Raw genomic sequence first — 24,886 nt, forward strand, 5'->3', positions numbered from 1 at the left:
CGAGCCCCTAATTCTCGTCCGGAATTCCGCGGGGCCCCGCCCTCAGTCCCGGAAGATACGGCCCTCTCCCCCGGAAGTTCTGGCCCCGCCCCCGGAAGTCCCTGGCCCCGCCCTCCCCCCGGAAGTCCCTGGCCCCGTCCTCACCCCGGAAGTCCGCGCGACACGGCCCTCACTCCCGGAAGTCTGCGCGACCTGGCCCTCCCTCCCGGAAGTCCCTGGCCCTGTCCTCACTCCGGGAAGGCCTGGCCCCGCCCCCTCTCCCGGAAGTTCCCTGGCCCCGCCCACACCCCGGAAGTCCGCGCGACACGGCCCTCACTCACGGAAGTCTGCGCGACAAGGTCCTCTCCCCCGGAAGTCCCTGGCCCCGCCCTCGCCCCGGAAGTCAGCGCGGCTGCGATTCCCCACACTCTCGCCGGTTTGCATCCGTGGATTGCGGCGCAGGTGCGCGCGCCCCGGTGGGGTCCAGGGCGGGTGGCCCCGCGCTTTTCCCCCGCGTCGTGGGCGCGTTCTGCGTTCCCACCTTCAGCTGGGCCTGCCCAGGGGTGGCACTCGCGGCCTCTTGGTCCTCCACGTCGAGTGGCTCCCGCGACCCGGGTCGTCCTCCGCAGAGGGCAGCGTCCTCTCTCGGACCCGTAAGCCCGGGACGCGGGGCCGATTGCGGGCTGAGCAGACCTGGCCCTGGGATGCGCGTGTGTACGGGCGCGCGGGGCCTGGGCGTCTGTGGACCTTGAAGCGGAGGGGCGAGTCGTAGCCTTACCTTGGATTCATGAGGATTTGGGGTCAGAGGCCTGACGGCGAGGCGTGGCCGCGGGGCCGCCAGAGCCGGTCTGCAGGCGGCCGTGTGCGGGGCCCGCTGGGGACGGGCTGTACTTCCAGCAGCTGGCGGAGAGCAGGGAGAAAGCTGGCTCTCCCGTGACACGGGGGCCTCCGCCATGGTGGCGCTTTCGGTTCCCTTTCCCGTGGAGGCCAGCGTGGGGGAGAGGAGGTCCTGCAAGGCTCTGCTAGGGTGCCGGAAGCTGCGGGCTGCTGGGGGCTAACGAGGGTCCCCGAGTCTGCGGGCGATGTGGCCCCCCAAGTGTAACTGAGTGGAGGGCCCTTGTGGAGGGGGTCCCCTGGGGATCCTGTGACCTCCTGGGCTGCAGGCAGACCCGGGCAGTCCCTGGCCTGGGGGTTCCGTGGGCCTGTGACTGCAGGGCTCGTGGTGCACGATCTTCCCAGCAGGAGGACCCCGCTCCAGGGATGTACATGCAGGTGGAGACGCGCACCAGCTCCTGCCTCCATCTGAAGAGGGCTCCGGGCATCCGCTCCTGGTCCCTGCTGGTCGGTAAGGCTTTCCAAATTCCCCCCAAGACAAACTCTAAAAACCAGTGAAAACAAGCCCATCTATTCCTCTTTTGTTCTATACCCAAAAACAGAGGATCTATTTTTTTTTCTTTTTTGGTATCCTGTTAGATGTTCTATCTAGAAGGTGTTACCCATCATGCATGTCTGTATTCAACACTCAGTGTGTTTTTCCTTTCTTCTCTCTCCTTTTTTTTCCCTTTTCCCTTCCTGATCTCCTGCACTGAGATCACTGAGATGCACCCCCAGCCCTGGTGTGCTTTTCTGAGATCACTATGTTTCCTCTTTACTTGCTGATCCATGGGATTGGCAATCATGGGTTCCTGTTTTTCCTCTTCTCTGTCTTAGTCCCCCTCACGAGTCCACTTAGCCTCCTGGCCTTCCTTCCCTGTTTCTGCCCATCAGGAGGGCCCTGCACCCTCAGGGACAGCTGCACTTGGTGTTGACTGGACATGGTGTGAGGTGAGGCACTGGCTGTGCTTTCTGCAGCTGAGTCTCTGTGGCCCATCTTTTCTGTGACACACAGGAGGCCACTTATGTGCTCTGCTGTGCTCTGTACTCTGTGTTGTAATTTTTTGTGTACAGTGTTGTCTTCATTCCTCACCACACGCTGTCGGGTAATACCTGTGTCAGGCTCCTTTGTGCATTCCTGGGTCAGCTCCAAACGTGTCTAGGGAATACAATGGCTAATACTATGATTTTGAACAAATTTCTTGTTTCCTCCACTCTCCCTGGTCTCCACCTGCTATGCCCCAGAGCATAGCCATTCTGCAATGGGGAGGGCCCACTTTCCAGGGGTGGCAGCACTGGGAGGAGGTAGGACTCCCACTGGGTTCTACAGCAGAGCACTCAATCTCTCCCTGCAGGAATCTTGTCGACTGGCCTGGCTGCTGCCTACTACAGCGGAGGTAAAGTACACCATCCCTCTGGAAAAGAAGGGAAAGCTGTCATTGTGAGCAGTCACCTCCTCACCTAGTGCAGGGCCACTTTCCTACAGTGGAATGCTTGCCCCACAGACCACTCCCCACATCCGAAATCTCAAGCATTTCCTATGTCGTGAAATACTTTTTTTTTGTGGTACTGTAGTTTGAACTCAGCGCTTCACGCTTGCTAGGCAGGCCTTCTACCACTGAGCCATTCTGTTAGCTCGCGAAATACTATCGGAAGGAGGTTCTTTGGTATCTGCCTGGTGCCCACCTGCAGGGAGAAGCTATGCTCTCCACCTTTTCTCCATCACTAGTTTGTGTCTCCCAGGTGGACCCCCTACAGAGCTGGGCAGAGATTTCAGTGTGTGTGTCTGAGTGACCAAGGCAGGGCCAGCAGCACAGCTTATTGCCTGAGGCCCTTACAAGAGGCAGGGTCAGCCAGGGCTGGGCCTCCTGTGGGTATGTTGCCTTCACCCCATCATTCATGCCTGGTGTCCTGTCTGCCTACAGATAGTCTAGGCTGGAAGCTCTTTTACGTCACAGGCTGCCTGTTTGTGGCCATACAGAATTTGGAAGACTGGGAGGTAAGGCAGTGCAGAACCATCCCCCACCCCCAACACACACACACACACACACACACACACACACACACACACACACTCTTTAAGCATTTGTCATACTTGGAGGTGTCTGTTCAGCTGGACTCAGACTTGGGCTTTCCCTGTGATCATCCATGCACCAAGGGCTCTCCTAAAAATGCCTCATGACTTTTCACCAAAGTTTTTTGTTCCTGGACTGCCACAGGACAAGGGGCAAGTCTGCACTATCCCTCTGGGATAGCCCCTCCTCCTTCCCTGGGTGCCCTTGAAGTCCTTGAAGCTGTTTGACCTGATGCTGCTCTCTGACCTTTTTTTTTGTTGTTTGATGGCCTTGCTGCTGTTCCCATTGCAAAGAGCAGAGGAAACTTGATGGGTCAGACAAAAACATAGGCTCTGGTAGAGAGCACTGGGACCCTTCTTGAGTGTCCTCTCTGGGGTGGGTGGGGATGATATGTTGGTATCCACTTGATCCTCTTCTTGGAGGTCTGTGTGTGGTCAATGCACATTGGTTTGCAGGAAGCCATCTTCAACAAGAGCACCGGGAAGGTTGTCTTAAAAACATTCAGCCTCTACAGGAAGCTGCTGACTCTTCTCAGAGCAGGCCATGACCAAGGTAAGGTGTGAGGAGTTGGGGTACAGTGCAAGTTTGGGTCCAAGTCTGCCTGCTTAATGGCTGGGGTATCCCCAGACAAGCCCTGGCTTGCAGGGTGGAATCCAGCCATCTGCCCCACTTCCTGAGGTCTTCTTTGTACTTTAGGGGCTTGGCCTGTCAGAGACAATGGGAGCCCCTCAGCAGCTCTTCTCAGGTGGGGTGGGTCACAGTGCCAGGCAGGCTGAGTTGTAGCAGTGAGCAGGTGGCTCTGAAGCCAGCCACCATCCTGCTCTCTAGGGGCCCCTGGTTTTCCCAGGCCCTGCTCCTGCTGCTTTGTCAGTTCTGCTGGGGTTGTAATGAGGGGCTGGATGGATAGAAGAACCCTCAACTGTGAACTTCTCTCGGGCCTGGGAGTTGGCCTGACTGTGGGTCAGCAAAAGGTTTTTATAGATGCATTATCCTGTGATGTGCAGGTGGCCATGTGAACATGCAGAGGCCCCTTGGTTGGGTGTTAAGTGAGTGGGGAGAGTTATCTGGAGGGGTCAGGCCCCAAGGGTTTCTGGCCTTCTGATCTGTGTGGAGCCCTGGCCCATGCACAGCCCCAAAGGAGGCACAGATAAGGACCAGCGTTGCTAGTAGGCAGGGATTTAGCTCTGCACAAGCTATGCTTTTTTTTTTTTTGGCAGCACTGAGGTTTGAAACTCGGGGCTTGCTGGGCAAATGCTCACCACTCTGCCAGCCCCAAACTGCTTCTTTTTTTTATGGTCTGGTGCTTGAACTCAGGGCCTACACTTTGAGCCATTCTGCCAGCCCATTTTTGTGAAGGGGTCTCACAAACTGTTTGCCCAGGGCTGGCTTTGAACTGCGATCCTCCTGATCTCTGCCTCCTGAGTTGCTAGGATCACAGGCATGAGCCACTGGCACCTAACCAAACTGCTTCTTGATGGGGCCTGACGGATTGAGAGCCAGTCCCCATAGGCACCAGACCATAGGGTCAGCCCCAGCTCACTGTGGCAGCAGGAAGAGGCCCTGTAGGCTCAGCCTTGGGCCTTGGGAGGCTCAGCAGGAGGAGACTGTGCTAAGGCTCTTGGCAAAGCCAGATTAGCCACCCAGGTGCCTTCTCTGAGCAGCCACAGGAAGTGGCTGGTGGCTTGTAGCCCAGTAGCTGGCCACTGGAGCCCAGCGGGAGGGTTTTCAGTCTTGTGTAAAACTGGGGAGTAAGTGCAGCATGAAGATGGCACCTGGGGCTTAGGGGATCCTGGCTGGGGGGCTGCTGTGGACAGCACACTTTTGCCCTGGACCTGCAGCTGTGATAACAGTCTGTGAAACCCCACCAATGCTATAGTGACTATTGGCAGCCCTGAAGTGACCTGCTCTGCAGCATAGGCTGGGAGGGGGGTAGTGAGGGGGTTATGGTCACTGACCTATATCCCCCCCGCAGTGGTGGTCCTGCTGAATGATATCCAGGATGTGAATGTGGAGGAGGAGAAGGTCCGGTATTTTGGGAAGGGCTACATGGTGGTGCTCCGGTTTGCAACAGGCTTCTCCCACCCCCTTACCCAGAGTGCAGTCATGGGCCACCGCAGGTAAGGCAGGGGGCCCCTCTCAGGCAGGGTAGAATGTTCCAGCCCTCCTTGCTGACTGCCCAGCGTCAAGTTTATAGAGAGGACATGGGAAGAATGCTGTGTGCCTGGGGGCAGCCTTGTCATGGTCATGTAGGGAAGCATCACAGAATGGGCTGGGGTCCCATGACAGTGGGTCCAGGATAGGAGGTGCTGGGACCAGTTTGGGACCCCCTAGGGTTGTTACAGGTGGGAGGCTGGCTGCTATGGGGTCCTCCCCTGTGCTGAGGTGACTTGGCCTCTGGTGCCGACCTTCCAGTGATGTGGAAGCCATCGCCAAGCTCATCACCAGCTTCCTGGAGCTGCACCGGCTGGAGAGCCCCTCAGAGCGGTCTCAGAGCAGCGATAGTGAGACTGACGGCCCCAGCAATCAAAGCTGACAGCCCAGCAAGGCTGCGGTGAACACTATCTACAGTGTCCCCTTGGCCACAGCTTCTGACAGTGTCTGCAGCTAACTGGCCAGGCAGATCTTGGATACCTGCCTATGGCTCCCTGGCAGCCTTAGGTGGACCACCTGCCTCTTGCTTGTGATGCTGCTGCTTCTACCCTGCACAGAACTACAGGCTGGACCTCCTCAATGGCCCAGAAGGGATGGGCTGGGTCTGTCAGGATGCAGTGCTCAGGAAAGGTCAAGGGACATGGAGCTCAGAAATCAGTGCCTCTTTTAATTGGTTAGCAGCTCCCTGCTTGGATAGTGTGGGGTGAGGGCAACAAGCAGTGTGACCTGGTCTGGACAAGCCCACCCCAAAGCAAGTGAAACAGGATGCCCTGGCTTTGTCCAGCACTGGGCCAGGGCCTGGCCTGGAGTTCAGAGCTTGGCTTACAGGGAGAACTTGATGTCTGCATGTGTGTGGGGAGGGCCTTGCCGCTCTGTAGAAACCACACCAGTATGCTGCTATTGGGAATCCTGGCATCTCCTTTCCCTGCCCATCCTCTGTGGTTGGGCTTCCTGCTGAGGGCAGCTCTGGCTGCTAGGGTGGGGGTCAGGTGCTGGCTGTGTGGGCTGCAGTGCTCTCAGAGGCTGCCTCTTCCTAAGGATCTGCTGATGCCAGGAAAATCAGCATGCTGACCCTGTCCAGATGGCTTATCTTAGATCCCACCAGGACTGCAGTGCAGCTGTGGACCATGGGAGGGCCTCAGCAGAAGCCACTTGTGGAGGAGAGAGGTCACCCATCTAGCATCCTGCAGTGCCCAAAGATTGGGAGCTCTTGCAGAAACCAAGAAACAAACTTCTGAATCTCTGGGGATACTGGAAGCTAGGAATGGTGGTGCATGCTTAGAATCCCAGTTCTTGGGAGGCTGAGACAGGAGGATCTAGAGTTTAAGGCCACACAGCAAGACCCTGTCTTAAAAACAAAAGGACAAAAGACCTGCAGGAGTGGCCCCACCTTTTGTCTACAGCACCCCTCCTAGAAGCTGGTGTCAACTGCTGATAACCCACACCTGCTCTGCTGGTCTTCTGAGTGCCCTCAAGGTGTAACGTGCATTAAGAGAGCCCCGCTTGGCCTGAGAGCTGTGGACCCTTGGTCTGCCCCCAGGAGGCTGTGTACTTAGGCATGGCCAGGTAGAACTGGGAAAGTGCAGCGTCACTCAGACATGGGCTGAGGCTGCCTTGAGGCCATGGCACCTTGGGCAGGGCAGGTCTTCCTGCTTAGCAGTGGCTGCCTACAAGCCCTGATCTGGGAGGCATGGTCCTTTAAACAAGTCAAAGTCAGCTACTTCAGTGGTTGAATCTGAGATGTTTTTTTTTACTAAAATAAAAAGTGAAAGACTGCCTATTCTGGCTCTTAGGATGATAAGGGAGATGCCTATCCTCAGGGGCTGTCAGTCCCTCACTGCATTGCCCCAGGGCTGGGACTTTGACCTGGGTGCAGGAGGAATGAAGCACACCATAAGCCAGAGTGGTCTGTAAAACCTTGGTTTGAATTTTGGTAGTGGGACTTAGGCTTATACTGTCCTTTATTTTCAGAAAAATCAATAAAGCTCCACAGGCAGATCATAAAACAGGTCCCATGTGCCTTGTCCTGTTGTTTCTTGCTTTCCCCAGAGGTTACTTTCCTGCACAAAGCTGCCCAGGGCTCAGCAGGAAGAGCACGTTGGGGCTGGATGGGACAGCCACTTCAGCCCTATGCTGTCCAGGCTGATAGCACAGGCTCCAGCCCTTGCAGGAGACCCTCAGGGATGTTGATCCTGGTCCCAGCCAGCGCTGGTGGGTGGGGGCTGGTGAGCCACCTCACTGAGGTCCTGCAGCAGGCCCTGCAGTTGCCGCATGCTGGGGTACACGTTCTCCTCCAGCCATTCCTCCACGGCGTCTGGGTAGAGAACCAGCTGCAAGGCCCCCTCTAGTCGCTGCACAAGGGTGCTCCACCTGCCCAGGAGGCTGAGGATAGCAGCAGCCATGAGCTTGTCTGGCCAGGACTCAATGGCTCATGGTCAATGCACTCTACACTCACATCCTTAGCCCCACAGGTCACCAGTGCTCTGTGCCTCACTTTCCCTATTGGGACAACTCAGCAAATCGGTCATATTTTTAACACCTGAAACTGGAATGTATTTTACATTTAGCTATCAGTTTCTCTGGTGGCACACGAATGGGTCATCCTGTTGATAGCATCTTGCACTCTGGGGAGACAGCCTGTGATAGGTCAACTCACAGCCCTGAACCAGGAGATGATTGGGAAGGCTGCCTGGGACTCACAAAGACACAGGGCTCTCAGCCCGGGTCCTCCAGACTGCAGTCAAGCCAGGATTGACCCCAGGTGGCCTGATTTCCAAAATGAGCCTGGGACCTGCCTGGGCAGGTGGGTGACGCCCCCTCTTATGCTAAGAATGACCTACCTTCTCACTAACGTTAAGACGGTGTTAGTGAACAGTGGAGCAAATCTGATTCATCCAAGATCTACAAATGCAACACCTGGAAACAGCTCAACGCTGACTGCTACAGGTGGTACAACTCTAAGGGCACAAGCTGCCCCAGGGGCTGGGCACCTGGGAAGGTGAGACAGCGTGTTTACCTGAGTGCCTCTGGCTGTATGTGCTGGATCATGACAGGGTGAATGAGCTTCCGCTGGCGATGGTAGGGGCTGAACCAGCCAGTGACATACCTGGGGCGAATCCAGACAGGTGTGTTCACTGGACCAGTAGTGGTTAGTAGGCAGCCAAGGGGGCTTTATAATAACACCCTAGGGAAACTTAACAATGTGGTAAAAGTTTTAAAAAGTCACGTCCCCCTAGAAAGCCTTGTGAAAGACAAGACAAGCAGGGATGTGGGGGCCTGCTTACCTGTTCCTCTCCAGAAGTGTGTCCACGGAGCTGCGCAGGTGGAGGCTGACTTGTGTGACGAGTGCATGGATGTCACTACCAGGGAAGGAGCCGGCCCCTTCACTGCCAGAGAGCCACACTGAGAACAGTGGTTCCCAGGGAGGAAGAGGAGGGGTGGGCAGGTGGGGGTGGGGCTACCTCACAGCATCCATTATTTCCAGGCTAGAAACCCCGAGGAAGTTCTCCACTCTCAGTTTAACATCCTCAGTGAAGCCTCCTGAAACCAACCACAGTGGGGAGCTGTTGGAAGGGCCTCACTGTCCAGACCTCTAGGCTCCTAGGTGCTGTGGGCAGTAGTTGCAGCAGGGGCGGGGCAGCCCCAGCTGGGCCCAGCTCTGCAAGTGCTGACTCCAAGGAGACCCTGGAAATGGGCCAGCCCTGCACTTCTCATTGAACACATCAGCGGTGTTTGTCACAGATCAGGAGAACGGTGGTGCCAGCAGCACCACACCAGGAGGAGCCCTGACCTCCCTGTGGAGCCCATCCTGCAGGTGGAGTTTGCACCCAAAACTCACTCTACGGTGGAATATTCTAGAGCACCTAAAGCAAGCCAGTGGGGCTATGGTACCAGTGCAGACACACCTCCGAGTCAGCACAAAAGGCTGTCGTGGGTGGGCAGAAGGCAGGGTCCCCCAGTTCTGTTTTGTAGAGGTGCTCTTGGAAAAGGCAGCACCAAAGCAAATAGCGCTTACGTCAGCCTCTGCAGAGTGGGTAAGGGGTGGCTGTGCCCACCTCGTCCATGCGTTTCTGTGCAGAGTCCAGAATGAATGCTGAGAAAAGCTGAAATACTTGGCCCCTACATCCTCCCACTGCCATTGTGCACAGCTCTGCCTCTCCTAATGACACATCTTCAGGCCTCAGCTTTCCTCACTACATCTGGACGTCGTTCTGCGTCAGCACACAAAACTGCCCGCATAGTCCTGTGCTTCAAATGTGCATGGTTTATTTCACCATGGTTCTGCTCTGACCACCTGCCTGGGTGGTCTGGGTTGGGAGCACTGGGCTAAGGGGACCCCCAGGGATGGGACACCCTGTTCTGCAGAACCTGCCTCACAGCTCTCAGAACATTTATGCAGCATCCCTATGAAGACTTGAGTTTCTTCTGCAAGTTCACTGCGTCTGAGGGACTCATCCCTCTGACTTCCTGGCCTGTTTTAGGTTTAGGCTTAAGGACCTGGGTTTGGGTCAGCCTGGGCCAACAGTAAGCAAGCAGGTGGTTGGGGCCATGGGAGTATTCTCTCTAGTGTGGAAGACTACAGCTCAGTCCAAGCAGGCAGTGGTCAGGGGACATCCAGTGCTCGGCCTCCTGCCCTCCCATCTTGCCAGGAGGAGCCAGCAGCACTAGGGCTACTGGCTGGACATACCATGTAGGAGTGACTGCAGACAGACGGCCAGGGACGGAATTCCCACGGGGAGCAGTTCACATAACACCGAGTAATGGTCGTACCTATGTTCAGGAGAGGGGCACTCAGCTCTGTGGCTCTCGGCCAGCCCTGATTTGGGGTAGCCTTGCTCCTGTTCTAGGGTCCTTGAAAACAGCCTGGCCCAGGGGTTCAAAGTGGGTTCTGTATGGTGGGGGCTTGGTATTAGAATTTGTTGTTGCTTTGCCACCTGTGCCCAGCCCCCACCCTGAACACACCCTAGGGAAGCTTCTGTGGAGCTGTCCTCATCCCTCCCCCACGACCTTTTCACCTCCTGGAGGCTGTGCCCTGGCACCCCTTCTCTGGGACCTTTGCTGTAGCCTGAGCCCAGCCTGTCTCACACTTTTCCCTAAAGCCCCATGAAGATGACAGGTCACACTGCTGCAGGGTGCTCTACCTGCCAGAGCCTTGGTTTCTCAGTTATAGGAGTAGAAAGGCCAGCAGGTGTGGCAGGTGGAGCCAAGTGGACGGGGCCAGATGACTCCACCTCATTATCTCATTTGGTTCTCCTTGACTTTGATGGGATTCCCAGCCACTGTTCTATGCATGGAAAGGAGTGTTTTATTTGGGACAGTCCTGGTTTAGTCCACACTCTGACGCACCCCGTGCCTGCATGGTAGATGCCTGAGGAATCTTCATGGGAGCCATCTAGAAGCTTCTGTGGAGCTGGCTGTCACCTCTGGACATGTACTGGAGCTGTGAGCGACCCTATACCAGCAGCCAGGCTGGCCAGCCTCACTTGGGCAGCCCAGAAGGCCCAGCCCTAGAGCTGCATCTTAGAATCCTTGATGGCTCCAGAGGGATGCCTCCCCCATAGGGGAAGAGCAGCCTCAGCTGTTCTACTGGCAGATCTGCCTGGCTTCCGCCCTTCCTACTTGAATGTGGGACCAAGGCCAGAACTTGACCAAAGACTAGGTGTTAATTTGTAGCTCACTTTTCAAATGGCGTTTAATTCTGAAGGAGCCAAAATCTGTCCTAATGGCTGCCATGCCGAACATGAGACAAAGGGCTTCACGAGCGGAGCACAGGCAGTGCTGGGGGCAGGAGGACCACATACGTGTGGCCCTGAGTACACCAAGCCCCAGTTCTGCTGGTACCCTCAGCAGAGTTGAGGTGCTGGTTACAGGAGTATGAGGGGCTCGATTTAGGAAGGCCAAAGCCAACACTGGATGGACCACGATGGGGGTAATGGGGTCTGTTTCAGGCTTCCCAGAACAGGCCTCCCTGAGAGCTCACCTCTGCCAGCCAGTCAGGATGATACCCTGCAGCACGTCCGCTGGCCCACTGCCTGCCACCTGCAGCCACTGTGTGTGGTTCCTGAGGTGGTGCTCTACAGGGGGCAAGGTCTGGTTGGCCCCCGTGGCACCTTTGAAGGCACTGGCAGCCCACAGCCGCAGAAAACCGCACTCCCGGTACTTTTCCATGAGGAGGACTGGGCAAGAAAGCAAGCAGGTGAGCAGGCCCATGGAAATGGCCTGCTGTGAAGGTCCAGGATATACAACTCCAGGTCACACACTCATCCTGACCCATCAATCAGAGCAACCCATGATCTATGCTACCACCTCCGCCCCCACCATCTAGCAGATGAGTGGCCCTTAGTTCACCAGCTCATTAGGAAAAGACCTTCGAGAACTGGGAAGAAAGAACATCTGTGAGGGGCAGACAGCCTGTGACTGCCCAGGCTTGCAGGCTCCTCCAGCACAGGGTCTGCAGTGAAGCAGGAGTAGAGCCAGGGCAGAAGGCTGTGCTGGCCAGCAAGCTGACAAGGCCTGCATCCCCCAGGTTGGGCAGTCAAAGTTACAGGGGACAGGGAATAGGGGAATAGCCCATCCAGGCACGTGGGCCATGAAGGGCAAATCCCAGACAACCTATACTGACCCTTGCTGTGGACATCCAGGTCAGCCCCATAGTCCCAGAGCACAGGTTCCACCAGTTGCGGCACCCCAGACACTGGAGACAGAGTGAGGTTATGAGTGCAGACAGGACTGTGCAGGCCACACCCCCACCTCCTCAAACACCCTTTTTTTTTTTTTTTGATAGAGGGTCTTGTTGTGCAGCCTAGCTCCAACATATTTTTGGCATTAAAATGGGAACTTAGACCATCTTCTCAGGTCATGTGGGTTTTAAGTACAGGTGTGGCGCTCTGCTAGGTTTTTGCCTGTGAACATTACAGACATGAACAATGCTTTGGAAATGACGGCTCTGGAAGCTCGTCCCAGAGCATCTGCCTCAGCATCCCAGGGCGCCCTGGAGCACATCTCTAACTGAAGTGAATTCCAGTTCATTAAGACACATGGGAAGCTGCTGCCACGAGGACAGGGCAACCCTAGGACCCAGAGGCCTCAAAGAAGTGTGGGGAACCACAGCCCTGGATCTCCAGGGTACCTGGGCTCTGCATGGAGCAAGGGGATGTGTTCAATGCCACTTTCCACGCTGGGGAAAGCACTCATCAGCTCTCATCCCCAAGGCTGTGAACCTGGCTCTGGGCCCCTGGAGGAGCTGGCCACTGCCCTCCATGTAGCTGATCCAGAGGCCAGCCTGAACCTATGCCTGTGCCTGCATGGGGCTGGCCATGGAGAATGTGTGGGGCTGAGGCTGCCAGAGGCACTGGGCACTCCCACTGCCCCTCTGGGCAACTCAGCAGCCCACACCTGCTCTCAACCTCTGCAGGACTCTGCCGAGACTATAAGGGAAAGACAGAGACCTGACATTTTCATCAAAGCACACATAAAAAGTGGTTCTTGTGGGAAGCTCACTTGCAAGACCTCTTAAGTCAGAGGTCTTGGGGAGCCACATGTAAGCCTTCACCCACCCAGGCCCCATGCGGCCAACCTGTGAGCTGGTCCTGGGGGATATCCCGCAGCATGTCATCCCACACCAGCGGTGTAGTGCCGGGGTGCTGGGCCAGGACGTGACTGGCCACTGCCCGCACATGGGACAGACACAGCTTTGCATGGCTGTTCTGCCTCTGTTGCAGCCACTGTCTTGAGGCCTCCCCCTCACCCAAGTAGTAGACCTGGAGGAAGAAATAGGACAGGTTTGCCTCCGGCACTGCCCTTGGCACAGTGGGGTTTCCAAAGTGACCTAAGACTCGAGCAGCCATGTATGTGGAAGAGAACAGGGAGATCTGCCTTCTTCACAGTCCTCAGCTTCCCTCAGAGGCCCTCTGGGTTCAGAGCACTCTGCTCAGATCACCAAGAGGCAGAAAACCCTGTCCATTCCTCGGGGAGTAGGTGATGGGATATTCCTGACACATGCTACAATGTGGATGAGCCTTGGCCTGCATGTACTATGGCATTGAAAGAAGCTAGAGGTAGAAAAGGCCCACATTGTGTCATGCCATTTATGTGCAAGGTCCAGACTAGGTACATCCAGAACAGGCTGGATGCTCTCAGAGGCTGTGAGGGGATGGGTGGGGGGGGCTTCCCTTTAGAGCAATGGATGTGCTCTGCAGTGAACTAGGCACAAGGTTACACGACATCATGAATGTACCGTGAGCTGCTGAGGTACACACACACTCACATACAATTCCCTTAAAAAAAGAAAGGGAAACCTTGGAACTAAATGTTTGCAAATCCAAGCCTAGTTCAGGCTTCCCTAGGGCTACAGACCTGCAGAGGCCTTGGGGCTCAGAGTCTCCCCAGGACCTGCCACACCACTGGAGTCAAGCCAGATATTCAGAGGAGCTAGGGCAGCCTGCTGGGGGACTGGGTGTACCCGCAGGCACCCCAAGAGACCACCTTTCCCAGCTAGAGTTTCAGGGTCCAAAAGTAACCCTTCTTCTTCTTACCATCCCAAACTGCATTTCTGTGGCTAGAACAGTCTAGAGGCATGAATCTGTCCTGACTGGTTCTGTCTATGTTAGGGGTAGCACAGCCATTTCCGGTCCCAGCCTGTTCCAGTGGGTGGTGGTCTCATCTGACCTATAGGAGTCCTACTTAGTCCCTGCAGGATTGCCCCACGGAGACCCTCTCCAGAGACATTGGCTACAACAGCTCCCTAAAAGGAGCTCCCAGAAACTATAGGGCCTGTGTTGTGGTACACACCTGTAATCTCAGCACTGAGGAGGCTGTGGCAGGAGGATCACAAGTTCCAGGCCAATCTGGGATACACAGGCAGACCATGTCTCAAACACAAACAGCATATCAGCTAGGTGCAGTGGCTCATACCTGTAATCCTAGCTACTCAGGAAGTAGCTACACAGGGCCCTGAGTTCAAAACCCAAATTGCAAAAAACTAAAACAAACAAACAAAAAACCCTAAAACCAAAAACAAAAGAAAAAAAAAAACTGACAAAAGACAAGATGATGTTGAAGAGAAGAGGCTGCCATAGACCTGGCAAGTGTGGGGAGGGGGCGCTGGGGGTGGGTGAGGCACTTACCTCGTCACACCCAATGTGGAGCCACCGTGCGCCCTTGTGTAGCTCCAGGATCTGGTCAGTCATTGCTCCCACCAGTGCCAGGGACTCAGCCTCATGAGGGTTGAGGGTGTTGGGGAAATGCACCACTTCCCGGAGGTGAGCAAACTCCGCGTGCTTCAGCACAAACTGGGGGAAGACAGGGGGCTGAGGGAGGTAGGCTGATGCCTGAGCTCCTCTGGCCCATGTGTCTTTGGCAAGGGCTCCCGGCTGCTGCTGCCCACTGTGAGAATCTCTGCTCATAGTCTGCCTCTGGCCTGCAGCTCACTCCTGACTCTTCTGGACGTGTGTAGCCACACAGGCTCCAGAGCTCCCGCAGGGCAGTAGCCTCTGGCCCACTCCCAGCTGAGTCCTTCAGTTGGCTCCTCAGTTGCCGGTTAGCCTCCCAGTTCTAACTGGACTGGGTGACAAAACTGAAGAGGCAGGTTCCATCTTCAGAACTTGTAGGCACATGCTTCGGGTTGCCACAGTATGAAGAGGTTGGCAGAGCTCCCCAATAGGTACAAAAGTGACAGCCAGTTCAGAGCTCTGGATGTCAACCAAACTGAGAAATGCTTGTGAGTGGTGGGGCAGCCTTTTCACTGAGGGCTTCTCCCTGCTCTCCCCATTCAGGGTCCCTAGCTGTGAGAACCAGCAGCCTCACCACAGAGAGGACAGTCTTGAGAGGGGCTAAGTCAACCCTTCCCTGCTCCCTCATGCCATCTGGAAAAGCAGCCAGAGCCAGCAGGGAAACCAGGAAGGTGCAGGCTCAGAGAGGGCTATCGTGATGCCAGAGGCTACAAGAGTCAATGAGAGGACAGAAGCCTGTCATGATTTGGTGATGTGGAGGATACTGGTGGTGGGAGCCAGAGACTACATCGGCCCCAGGACCCAGGATGGCACAGCAGGGAAAGTGTACTAGGAAAGTCATCAGGGCTGAATTTTAGGAGAGAATTCTGGAAGGCATGCGGCAGAACCCCAGGAGGCTCTAAGCAGAAGCACCCTCCTCCGCATGGTGCAAGCATGAGCAGGAACCAGGCTGCTGATAAATCTAGCAAGTTACTATTTTGTTTTGTTTTTAGTGGTACTGTGGTTTGAAACCTCAGCCTTGTGCATACGAGGCAAATGCTCTGCTACTTGAGCCATGCCCCCAGCTAACAGAGTATTTGTTAGAGGAAAAAATACAACTAAAGAGTCATTAAATCAACACTGTGTTTGTTTCCTAGTTGTCTGACTTACACAAGAAAAATTTTTTTGAATAGTAAATGAGAAAAAGACACAGGCAGAAAATGGAAGCTGCCTTCTGCTCCCCAGCAGAGCTGCCCTGACCAGGAGCTGTGTGTTCTGTGGTCACAGGGCCAGTGCTTCCTAAACCAGTGGCCTCTCAGGGTAGCACTGGTCTGTGGCTGTCTGCTACCCCACACATGGGGCCCTTGCCGCCCCGCCCCCATCCCAACCAGGCACCAGGTAATGTCCATCCTTGCCACTCACCTCCATGTGTCCAAATGTCTGCACCAAGGGAATGACCTCCAGCTCATTGAGTTTGGCTAGATGCAAGATCTCGGCGACTTCAGAGGGGCTGCAGAAACACACACCACACAGAGGCTCACACCAGCCTGATCAGCACCTTACTTCACTCTCCCAGCCCTTCCTCGTCAGGCTCTAACTACAAAGCTGGACAGATGCAAGGTTGCAGGGAAGGCAGCTCTGGGATTCAGGAGATGCTCTGTCACAGAGGCAGTCACTTCCACTGCTGCTCTTGCCGACCACTACAGGAAGACGAGGTCATTTTATAGCACAGACCAGGTTCTTCCAGCACAACCTCTTCAAAGCAGAGGCTGGCAAATCTACCCGTGGCTGATTTTTTTTTTTTTTGCACAGCCCTCAACCTAAGCATGGGTCCCATTAGGCCAACAGCCTACTGCACAGGGTCAATCCACTGCCCTGCTGTCAACTCTTTCAGTCTTTTATGAATTTATCTAAGTCTTTCTCTCTGTTTTTTTTGTTTGTTTGTTTTTTCTGTGGTTCTGGGCTTTGAACTCAGGGTCTTCACCTCGAGCCACTCAGCCAGCCCTTTTTTGTGAAGGGTTTTCGAGATAGGGTCTTGAGAACTATTTGCCCAGGCTGGTTTCGAATGGCAATCCTCTTGATTTCAGCCTCCTAAGTAGCTAGGATTACAGGTGTGAGCCACTGGCATCCAGTGAATTTATCTAAGTCAAACCATCTCTTAAGTTAACCAGTTCTATAAATTTAATCATACAAGTTTGCTTTTGCTGTAAATATTCATGATTCCAGCTCCAAAGGAACTGTGGGCTTTTTTCACTTTGAAAGACAAACAAAATATGGCAAAAAACATAGCAGTGCACAAACATGCAAACCACTGACAAACCAGCCGTGGCGTCCATGCTCTGCACCTTTCCCATCTTCTGTGTGCTCACATGTGGTATGTTGGCAAGGGCGTGTTAGAGAACTCGACACCCAGACAGACCCAAACTGCCCTGCAGAATGGCTGGGCTTTTACATCCCACCAGAAGAAGGTTCATTTTTCCTCATGCCATGATCACAGAGTACTGTGACTTAGTTCATTGAGACAGTCTTGCTAAGTAGCCCAAGCTGGCCTCAAACTTGTGATCCTCCTGCCTCAGTCACCCAAGTGCTTGGATTATAGGCTTGCATCACCAGCCTGGCTAAAGAATCAGCAATGTGTTTTTCCCTCCAGTGCTGGGGATGAAACCTAGGGCCTCCCTTGTGCTTGACAAGTGCTCCACCACTGACCTACACCCCCAGCTTAGCGCTAAAAGTTTTTAAAAGCTTCAACTCATTAGCCAAAATGGCACAGCACAGTTGTTTTGATCTCTTTGATTTCTGAGAAAGTAACATTTTCTTATATACTTATTGGCCACTTCTACTTTTTTCAGGGTCTGCCAGCTCACAAACTTTACTCCTTTTCCTTTGGACTATCTGACCCAGGGAGATGTCATTGAAGCTAAACACCCCTTCTCCACCACATCTGATTTTACTGATTTTGATCCCATCTCTTTAACCTGCATCCTGACTTTAGACCTGGACTGCAGCATTAAGAGCAGGTCATTCACACCTCCCCCCTCCTTCCATCTCCTGCCTGCCCAGTGTCCTCTGCACACCTCCTTGGCAGACTAGAGACTGGGACACAAGTGGCAGCTCATGGGGTCCTGGTGGATGCTTACTTTTGCTTTTAAATGTTTGTTTTAATTTCATAGTCTATTTGGGTAATTAAAAATATACCTTCAGAAAGTCAGGAAAGGAATATACCCACCACAGTTAGATTCCTGCCTGTCCTACCCACATCTCTAGGCACACCTTCCCGCCTGGAGACCCTCAGATCCCTTGGCTTTCTCTGCCGGCTGTCCAATACCTGTAGGCATGCTTGGCCCTCAGCAGCCTCAGGTGGCCCTCGTAGGGAAACATATCTTCATACTCAATGAGGAGGCCGTTTGCACCTAGAGCGCGGAACAGAGGAAAAATCTGGGGGAGACAGGGGTGTTAGGAAGTGACTGAACAGATGGCAACTTCTGTGCATCGTAGACTTTCTCTCTAGGCTTTGGAGAAGGATGGGAGCTGATAGTCATATTTTTCCTGGAAACTTTAACTGGACTGTGTACTTTATGTTACACCAAATAAAACTCTCATTTAGTGATTTGTCTATTTTGCACAGGAGGGGTAATATGCTGTTGAATAGAGCTGTCAGTAAACAGCAATCAACTCTGGTGGCTTTGCTGGGGAGAAGGCTCAGGCCAGTGGGGACAGAAGTTATACAGAGGTGCACCAGAGGGGCCAGAGCCTAGGGGCATACCTAACACACAGAACCAGGGCAGAAGGAGGGGCAGCCCAAGGGGCTCTGAAGGGCTGGGGGTCAGGTGGGGAGGAAAGGCAGGTTGGGAGAGTGCTAAGGAGGGGGTGAATGCTCACAGGGCTCCTCTCCCTCATTCTCCCACCACTTCCTTCTCTATGTTAAAAGGCAGGAATTTCCCTATCAAGGATTCTTTTTTGTTTTTTTATTGTTTTATTATTCATATGTGCATACAAGGCTTGGGTCATTTCTCCCCCCTGCCCCCACCCCCTCCCTTACCACCCACTCCGCCCCCTCCCTCTACCCCCCACCCCCTCAATACCCAGCAGAAACTATTTTGCCCTTATCTCTAATTTTGTTGAAGAGAGAGTATAAGCAATAATAGGAAGGAACAAGGGTTTTTGCTGGTTGAGATAAGGATAGCTATACAGGCATTGACTCACATTGATTTCCTGTGCGTGTGTGTTACCTTCTAGGTTAATTCTTTTTGATCTCACCTTTTCTCTAGTTCCTGGTCCCCTTTTCCTATTGGCCTCAGTTGCTTTTAAGGTATCTGCTTTAGTTTCTCTGCGTCAAGGGCAACAAATGCTAGCTAATTTTTTAGGTGTCTTACCTATCCTCATCCCTCCCTTGTGTGCTCTCGCTTTTATCATGTGCTCAAAGTCCAATCCCCTTGTTGTGTTTGCCCTTGATCTAATGTCCACATATGAGGGAGAACATATGATTTTTGGTCTTTTGGGCTATCAAGGATTCTTAGGACCTGTTCATGTCTACTGTTGAACACTTGACACTTTTTTTTTTTTCAGTCTGGCATTAAAGCCAGGGCTAAAAGACATCACAATGTTAGCACTGATGAGGGACTGTTGACATGCTTTCTATGGTTTGTAAATCCTTTAGTTGATGGACCTATCGAAGTGTTTTTAGTGAAACGCCAAGCTCTGGAGCATGCTGATCTGAAGGAGGAAATCAGTTCAGGACTAAAAATTAGCTGTAGATAATTTATAAAATGGGTAATTAACAAGTGATTGCAAATCAGAAAGAGGCAGCCTGGCTGTGGGAAGAAGTAATCTAACCCAATAACCCACATACAGGTGAGTGCTTTAGCTTCTGGTTGCCTCTTTTGCCTCCTGTGACATCCTAATATCTGTGTGGGACACTGGGTGGCTCTGCTGCTGTGGGTCTGTAACGACCCTTTGTGCTGTAGTTATCTGAGAGGCTGAGACCAGGGAGGCCTGGGTTGCAAGACGCATGAACTGGGTGGCCTCTATGTACTGGACTGGGGCAGAGGTTTCCCTTGTAAAACTACAAAATTACAAAATACGAACAGGCAAAACTGATATCCATCGTTGCCTACATTTTGCCAATTTTATTTAAGCTAATTTCCATTTTTTGGCTGCAATACTTTAAAGAAAATCCCATTTTTTTCATTTGTAAATACTTCCAATTTGTATCTTGAAAAAAACCCCACAAAAATAGCTTGTTTGAATCAGATCCATATATTACATTTTTTTGAGGTTTTTTTTTTTTTTTTTTAAACATTTTCTCCTCTGCTTTTATTTATTTATTGGCAGCTGGGGCTTGAACCCAGGGCCTGATGCTTCTTAGGCAGGCACTGTCTGTACCACTTGAGCCATTCCACAGCCCCTGCTTTTTTTTTTTTGGTGGGACTGGGGTTTGAACTTAGGGCTTTGCACTTGCAAAGCAGGTACTCTTTCACTTGAGCCATGCCTCCAGTCCACTTTGCTCTAATTATTTTGGGGATAGGGTCTCTTGAACTAACAGGGCTGGTGTTTAACCTCGATCCTCCTATTTCAGCCTCCCAAATAACTAGCATTATAGGCATGGGCAACTGGCACCTGACTTCTTTAATTTGAAATTTATTTGTTGAAGAAACCAAGTCATTTGTTATGTATTATTTTCAAAATTTGGATCTGACTGCATTCTCAAGATACCCTTAGCATATCTATTTTTCATTACATTTTTTCTTTTTGGCAGTATTGGAGTTTGAACTCAGGGCCTGACACTTGCTAAGCAGGTGCTCTACAGTTGAACCAATCAGTGATGGATTTTTTCGAGATAGGGTCTCTCAAACTATTTGCCTGGGCTGGCTTTGAACCTTGATCCTCCTGATCTCTGACTCCCCAGTAGCTAGGATTGCAGGCATGAGCAATCAGTGCTGGCTCATTTTTCCCATTGTCTTGATGTGAGGAGTTAGCAAAGGTATTACTTGAGTCAATTTTCATCATACTTTAGGTAGGAATGCTCCCAAAGGGCTATACAGGGTCCATGTCTGTCCATTCCACCTGCAGAGATGTTGGCTGTCAGTGGTTCATGGTTCAGTTGGCATCGCCAGAACCTCTTCCCAAAGGCTGTAATGCCCTGTGAGTTACTGCCAACTAGGATTTCATCAGGGTTGAAGGTGCTGACTTTCTCTCGTTTTCTTTTTTTGTGGTAGTGGGGTTTGAACTTAGGGCCGACACATTGAGCCACTCCACCAGCCACTCCCCCACCTTTTTTTTTTTTTTGTGAAGAGTTTTTTCGAGATAGGGTCTCTTCAACTATTTGCCTGGGCTGGCTTCAAGCTTCGAACTGTGATTCTCCTGATCTCTGCTTCCTGAGTAGCTAGGATTACAGGCATGAGCCACTGGTGCCCGGCTCTCTCCTTGTCTCTCCTTCCTTCCTTTCTTCTTCTTCTTTTTGTTTTTTTGAGATCTCACTATATGGCCCATGCTGGTCTCAAACTAGATACCCTTATGTCTCAGTCTTCCAAGTTCTGGGATTATAGCAATGCACCACTACACCTGGTTTTCTATTTTCTTGAGTATCTTAAGTCTGTCACTCCCTTTTCTGTTCTCATAAAACATTGCTGTCTAAATGGATAATGGCACTCTGGCTTTCTTTCCTTTTTATATGACTTGGAACTTTGTCCTGAATGCACCAAACTTGTTTTTTTTTTTTCCTTTTCATTTTCATTTTCCTTAATGTCTGATATGTTTAGTAAAAATGTCTTGGTGTATGTACTTCATTCTGGATACATTTTCCAGAAACATGGTATGCCTTTCAATGTGTAGATTCAGGTATTTTTTTATTTCAGAGAAGTGTTTTTGAGTCATTGTTTCTTAGCATTGTTCTGTACCATTAGCTTTGGTTGTCTTCTTTGGGGAATGCTGAAAATGGAAACCACGGCCAAAGGACTGTGCACCCACTCATCAAGATGGGGAGTCTATTCCCACTGTGGACCTGGCTAGCCTAGGGATCTGCTTTCCCAACAGTAAGAGGCAGCAGGGCCTTGGCTTCAAGAGGCCTTGTAGCTTCTGCGCCTGCTCTCACACAGCACTGCCCCTAGATCGCCATGCTGAGAGGCCAGGTTGTGCTCCTGCGTGACACATGTGGAGACCAAGATATCTCAGCTAACAGCACAAATGGTCAGACGTGAGTGAAGCCACATAGGGGTCATGAGGAGTTTCTAGTTGTCATGGGACTGTGATCGCACAAGGGAGTCCAGCGCAGATCAGCAGAAACCTAGTCAATCCACAGAAGTGTGCAGGGGGGCAGGTTGCTGCCGTCAGCCTCTCGTTTGGGGTGACCAGTCATGCAGTAGGAAGACTGGGGACTCCAGTACATGCAAGTTGGATCTTTGTGGCTTATGTTTTGTACTTGTCAATTTGTCACCATGCTTTTTTGTCTCTTCATGTTGGATTCTTTTCTTTTCTGTCATTTATTTCCAAACACTGCACTTTCATGTGTCTGTTCACCTTTGAGGTTGTTCTAGCTTAGTCTTTATTTCTGATTGTTTTCCTTTATCCATCCCTGAGCTCCTCAGGCAATCATTTCATACCGCCTTTTGTCCAATCATCACATTTCCTGGCTCCTGTGTTTCTGATTACTGGTGTTCCTTCCTAGCTTCTGCCTGATGTCACTTTGAATATCAGGGTACTTTCCTCATCTGCTCTGTGGTCCCTGTTCCTGATGCACTTCATTGCTGCCATGCTATTCAGACCACTCTCCCCTGATCAAGTGTCTTTATGTGGTCTTTAATCACCCCCCTGTTTTTTGGGGAGGGAGGATGCTGGGGATTGAACCCATGGCTTTGTGTATGCAAGGCCAGTGCTCTGCCACTTTCTGTTGCTCACTTTTAAGAACAGGTTCTTGTGTTTGGGATGGAGATGAATCACCCCCAGACCTGTCTTCTACTGTTACCACAGGCATTTGAAACTACAGGCTGTGTTACCACTTCTACAGTACTTATTGGCCTCTGCCTCCTCTCCCCCAGTATCTGAATGCTTTCCTTCATCCTCAGTGCTCCTCTCCAGTTCAATGTAGATGCTTCTTCCAACTTTTGTCCTTATTGAGGGGCTCTGCAGTTTCAGAAGGAAGTTCTGTTATGTATCTCTGAGAGTCTTGTGGCCTTCCAGAGCCCCAGGGCCACCCTCATGTCTTTTTGCAAACATTCTCAAACTAGACCCAGTAAAAATTTCCCCCAGTTTCTCACTATGGGAGTCTACTTTGGTGCTACTTTTTGGGTCCTTTGGTCACAGCACTGTTGTAATTTCCTTCTCTACCTTCCACTACCTCCTGCTGGGCTGCTGACCCCACGTAGGTGTTATGGCATCTTAGTGTGGCTCCACCCATTTCTACCTGGGGACTCAAGGAGACACCAGATACCCTGCTTTGTTGAAGAGTGTATTGGTTTCCCAGGGCTGCTGTAAGAAATGACCACAGACTGGGAGGCTTAAAACAAAAGGAATTTTCTCCCACAGCTCCAGGGGCTAGATGTCCCAAGTACAGGTGTTAGCAGGGCATGCTGTCTCTGAGGGCCTCAAGGGAGGTCCCTCTGCACCTTGCCCAACTGCTGGTGCTTGCTGTGCTCCTCGGCGTCTTGGCTGTGGCTGTCACTGATCTCCTTCTGTTACCAGTGCCCTCTGGTGTCTCCTCATTGTCTTCCCTCTGAGCACAGTTGTGTGTGCATTTCCCTTATTCCAGCTCACTGTAATCCACTACGAGCATGTCTCACCTGATTATATCTGCAGAGAACCTATTTTCAGGTAGATCACATTCATAGGTACCAGGGTTTAAGACTTGAACTTATCTTTTGCCCAGGGATGGACTTGGATCTCAATCTTTCTATTTCTGCCTCCACCATGCCCAGCTTTTTTTTTTTATTGTTTATTCATTTATTCATATGTGTATACATTGTTTGCCCCCCCCCCCCGCCCCCAGTTTATCTTTTTGAGAGTCCTGTTTAATTTTTGCCCAAGCTGGTCTTGAACCATGATCTTCCTGATCCCTGCCTCCCAAGTACCTAGGATTACAGGTGTGAGCCACCATGCCCAGCTTCTTTTGTCCTTTCTTTTGTTCTTTGTGCCATCATGGCTGTTGTATCTGGTTTTGTGAGGGGACGTGGAAGAAAATGGAAAAACCTATGTTGCTGCCACTACCCTGCCTAACCTAGGACTTCGTGGTTGTGTCACAAGCACCCATTTCAACAGAACACTCCTTGCAATATTAAAAGACCAAACCCAACCCTGCCCTAACCTAGGGCTGAGTGGTTGTGTCACAAGCACCCATTTCAACAGAATACTCCTTGCAATGTTAAAAGACCAAACCCAAGAGAAAAGGTGGCTCTATAGAGGAGAGGTCCTTACCTCTGAGAGGTAGGAGACCTTTGGTGGAGCTCCTTTAAGGTCCAAATGAACTAATCTCATCTTAAATGGTGCAGACTCTGACATCTTAGTGTTTTTGTAAACTCCTGTAACGGAATCTCTGGGACTTCTTCCTGGTGGAGAAAAACAGAGTCATAAACACAAGCAGCAGCTTCTCCTTCTGCCCTCCCCTGATACTTTGGACCAATTCTACTTTATTAACTTAGAGGAAGCTCATTTTACTAACATGAAAATGAATCAAAAAGCCCATCTCCATATTCAAATATAGAGACTTTGGTTATTTGTGACTTGTCCCTAAAATGGAATAGCATTATTTCCTTATGTGAGACAGTTGTGATCTAAAGCAACATGAACAATTGCAAAATAATTTCGTTCTAATCTCTCTCTCTGTCTCAGTGCTGGGTGGAGGACCTCATGCTAGACAGCCAAAGGCTCTCTTAAACTAGACACACTAGAAAACAGTCAGACGTCTCTAAACATTTTTTATCAGGCCCCAGGATACCATGTTTCTGGGGATAACATTAAAATTAATTCATTTCTGGAACTCAGGTCAGCTTGATTGTAGGGAGGATGGAGCTGAAAAATCTACTCCAGGTTAGCGAAAACTGTCTAGGATTTAAAACAAGGCAATGATGCTTTGGCAGACTGGGGTCTGCAAGTGATCCAGCGCTTGCTTAGCATGTGAAGGCCCCGGGTTCTATCCCCGGCACACCAAAAGTAAAATAAGGGCACAATTTAAAGGGGAAGCTTTTATAAAAACTCATCTTTCCCTGCCTGTGGGAAATGCACAGGAGGGCAGAGGAAGTCATGCACCCGTTCCTGATGCACCTGCCCGTCTGCAGGTCCCAAAGGTCCCCAAGCCGGGCTCTAGGGGCCACGCCCCGCGGGCGGTGGACAGACGCCCCGATGGGTCACTGGGCCGCAAGGACCTGCCACGGCCCTCAGGGCGGCCACCCGGCGGGGCTGATGGCCTCGGCGAAGCGCTGAGAGGTGGGGACAACAGGCCGGGGACGGGTCGCTCCGGCCCGGCACGGCCAGACACGGGGCCGGTACCTGACTCACCGGAGGCCGTCTCAGGTGCACCCAGGTGCGCGACGCGTGGGGAGGAGCAGGCCGGGCCCCGCCTCGCCGCGCCGCGCCGCTCGGCCGCCGATTGCTCGCGCCTGGCCGCAGCCG

At 52.2% G+C, this 24,886-nt stretch overlaps 2 protein-coding genes across 6 annotated transcripts; one reads left to right on the plus strand and one right to left on the minus strand.

The window, feature by feature from the left end:
- Window positions 1-1,199: 1,199 nt before the first annotated feature.
- Window positions 1,200-7,093, plus strand: Cybc1 (cytochrome b-245 chaperone 1). Its single transcript, XM_020188314.2, has 6 exons — window positions 1,200-1,324; window positions 2,208-2,249; window positions 2,778-2,851; window positions 3,383-3,479; window positions 4,900-5,044; window positions 5,340-7,093. Exons 1-6 carry the CDS (start codon window positions 1,240-1,242, stop codon window positions 5,458-5,460), a joined length of 564 nt encoding a protein of 187 aa, XP_020043903.1. The 5' UTR covers window positions 1,200-1,239; the 3' UTR covers window positions 5,461-7,093.
- On the minus strand, window positions 6,983-24,874 carry Hexd (hexosaminidase D). 5 transcript variants are annotated; one of them, XM_020188299.2, is made up of 13 exons: window positions 24,773-24,874; window positions 23,693-23,823; window positions 17,613-17,722; window positions 15,710-15,797; window positions 14,204-14,368; window positions 12,655-12,838; window positions 11,701-11,772; window positions 11,059-11,254; window positions 9,766-9,848; window positions 8,540-8,618; window positions 8,363-8,464; window positions 8,095-8,184; window positions 6,983-7,460 (listed from the first exon to the last, which is right to left on the minus strand). In XM_020188299.2, the coding sequence occupies exons 2-13, from the start codon at window positions 23,774-23,776 to the stop codon at window positions 7,256-7,258; spliced, it is 1,458 nt and encodes a 485-aa protein (XP_020043888.2). In that variant the 5' UTR covers window positions 23,777-23,823; window positions 24,773-24,874; the 3' UTR covers window positions 6,983-7,255. The 5 variants fall into 5 exon arrangements, 4 of the variants coding, with proteins under 4 accessions (XP_020043888.2, XP_073900928.1, XP_073900929.1 ...); XR_012438392.1 differs by lacking the exons at window positions 6,983-7,460; window positions 8,095-8,184 and adding exons at window positions 7,471-8,068; window positions 8,185-8,262; XM_074044827.1 differs by lacking the exon at window positions 11,701-11,772.
- Between the last annotated feature and the right edge of the window lie 12 nt (window positions 24,875-24,886).

Source organism: Castor canadensis, chromosome 11 (assembly GCF_047511655.1).
Source record: "Castor canadensis chromosome 11, mCasCan1.hap1v2, whole genome shotgun sequence".
NCBI classification, from domain to species: domain Eukaryota; kingdom Metazoa; phylum Chordata; class Mammalia; order Rodentia; family Castoridae; genus Castor; species Castor canadensis.

What these genes read in the sequence shown, in the direction of transcription:
- Hexd (XM_020188299.2), bottom strand. Translation starts at nt 23,776, where the DNA reads ATGTCAGAGTCTGCACCATTTAAGATGAGATTAGTTCATTTGGACCTT. An exon ending in TCTGCAGTCACTCCTACATG is followed by an intron (nt 8,619 to 9,765) that starts GTATGTCCAGCC and finishes GGTTGGTTTCAG; the next exon opens with GAGGCTTCACTGAGGATGTT. An exon ending in GAAATAATGGATGCTGTGAG is followed by an intron (nt 8,465 to 8,539) that starts GTAGCCCCACCC and finishes GCTCTCTGGCAG; the next exon opens with TGAAGGGGCCGGCTCCTTCC.
- Cybc1 (XM_020188314.2), top strand. Translation starts at nt 1,240, where the DNA reads ATGTACATGCAGGTGGAGACGCGCACCAGCTCCTGCCTCCATCTGAAG. An exon ending in TGCTGCCTACTACAGCGGAG is followed by an intron (nt 2,250 to 2,777) that starts GTAAAGTACACC and finishes GTCTGCCTACAG; the next exon opens with ATAGTCTAGGCTGGAAGCTC. An exon ending in GCAGTCATGGGCCACCGCAG is followed by an intron (nt 5,045 to 5,339) that starts GTAAGGCAGGGG and finishes CCGACCTTCCAG; the next exon opens with TGATGTGGAAGCCATCGCCA.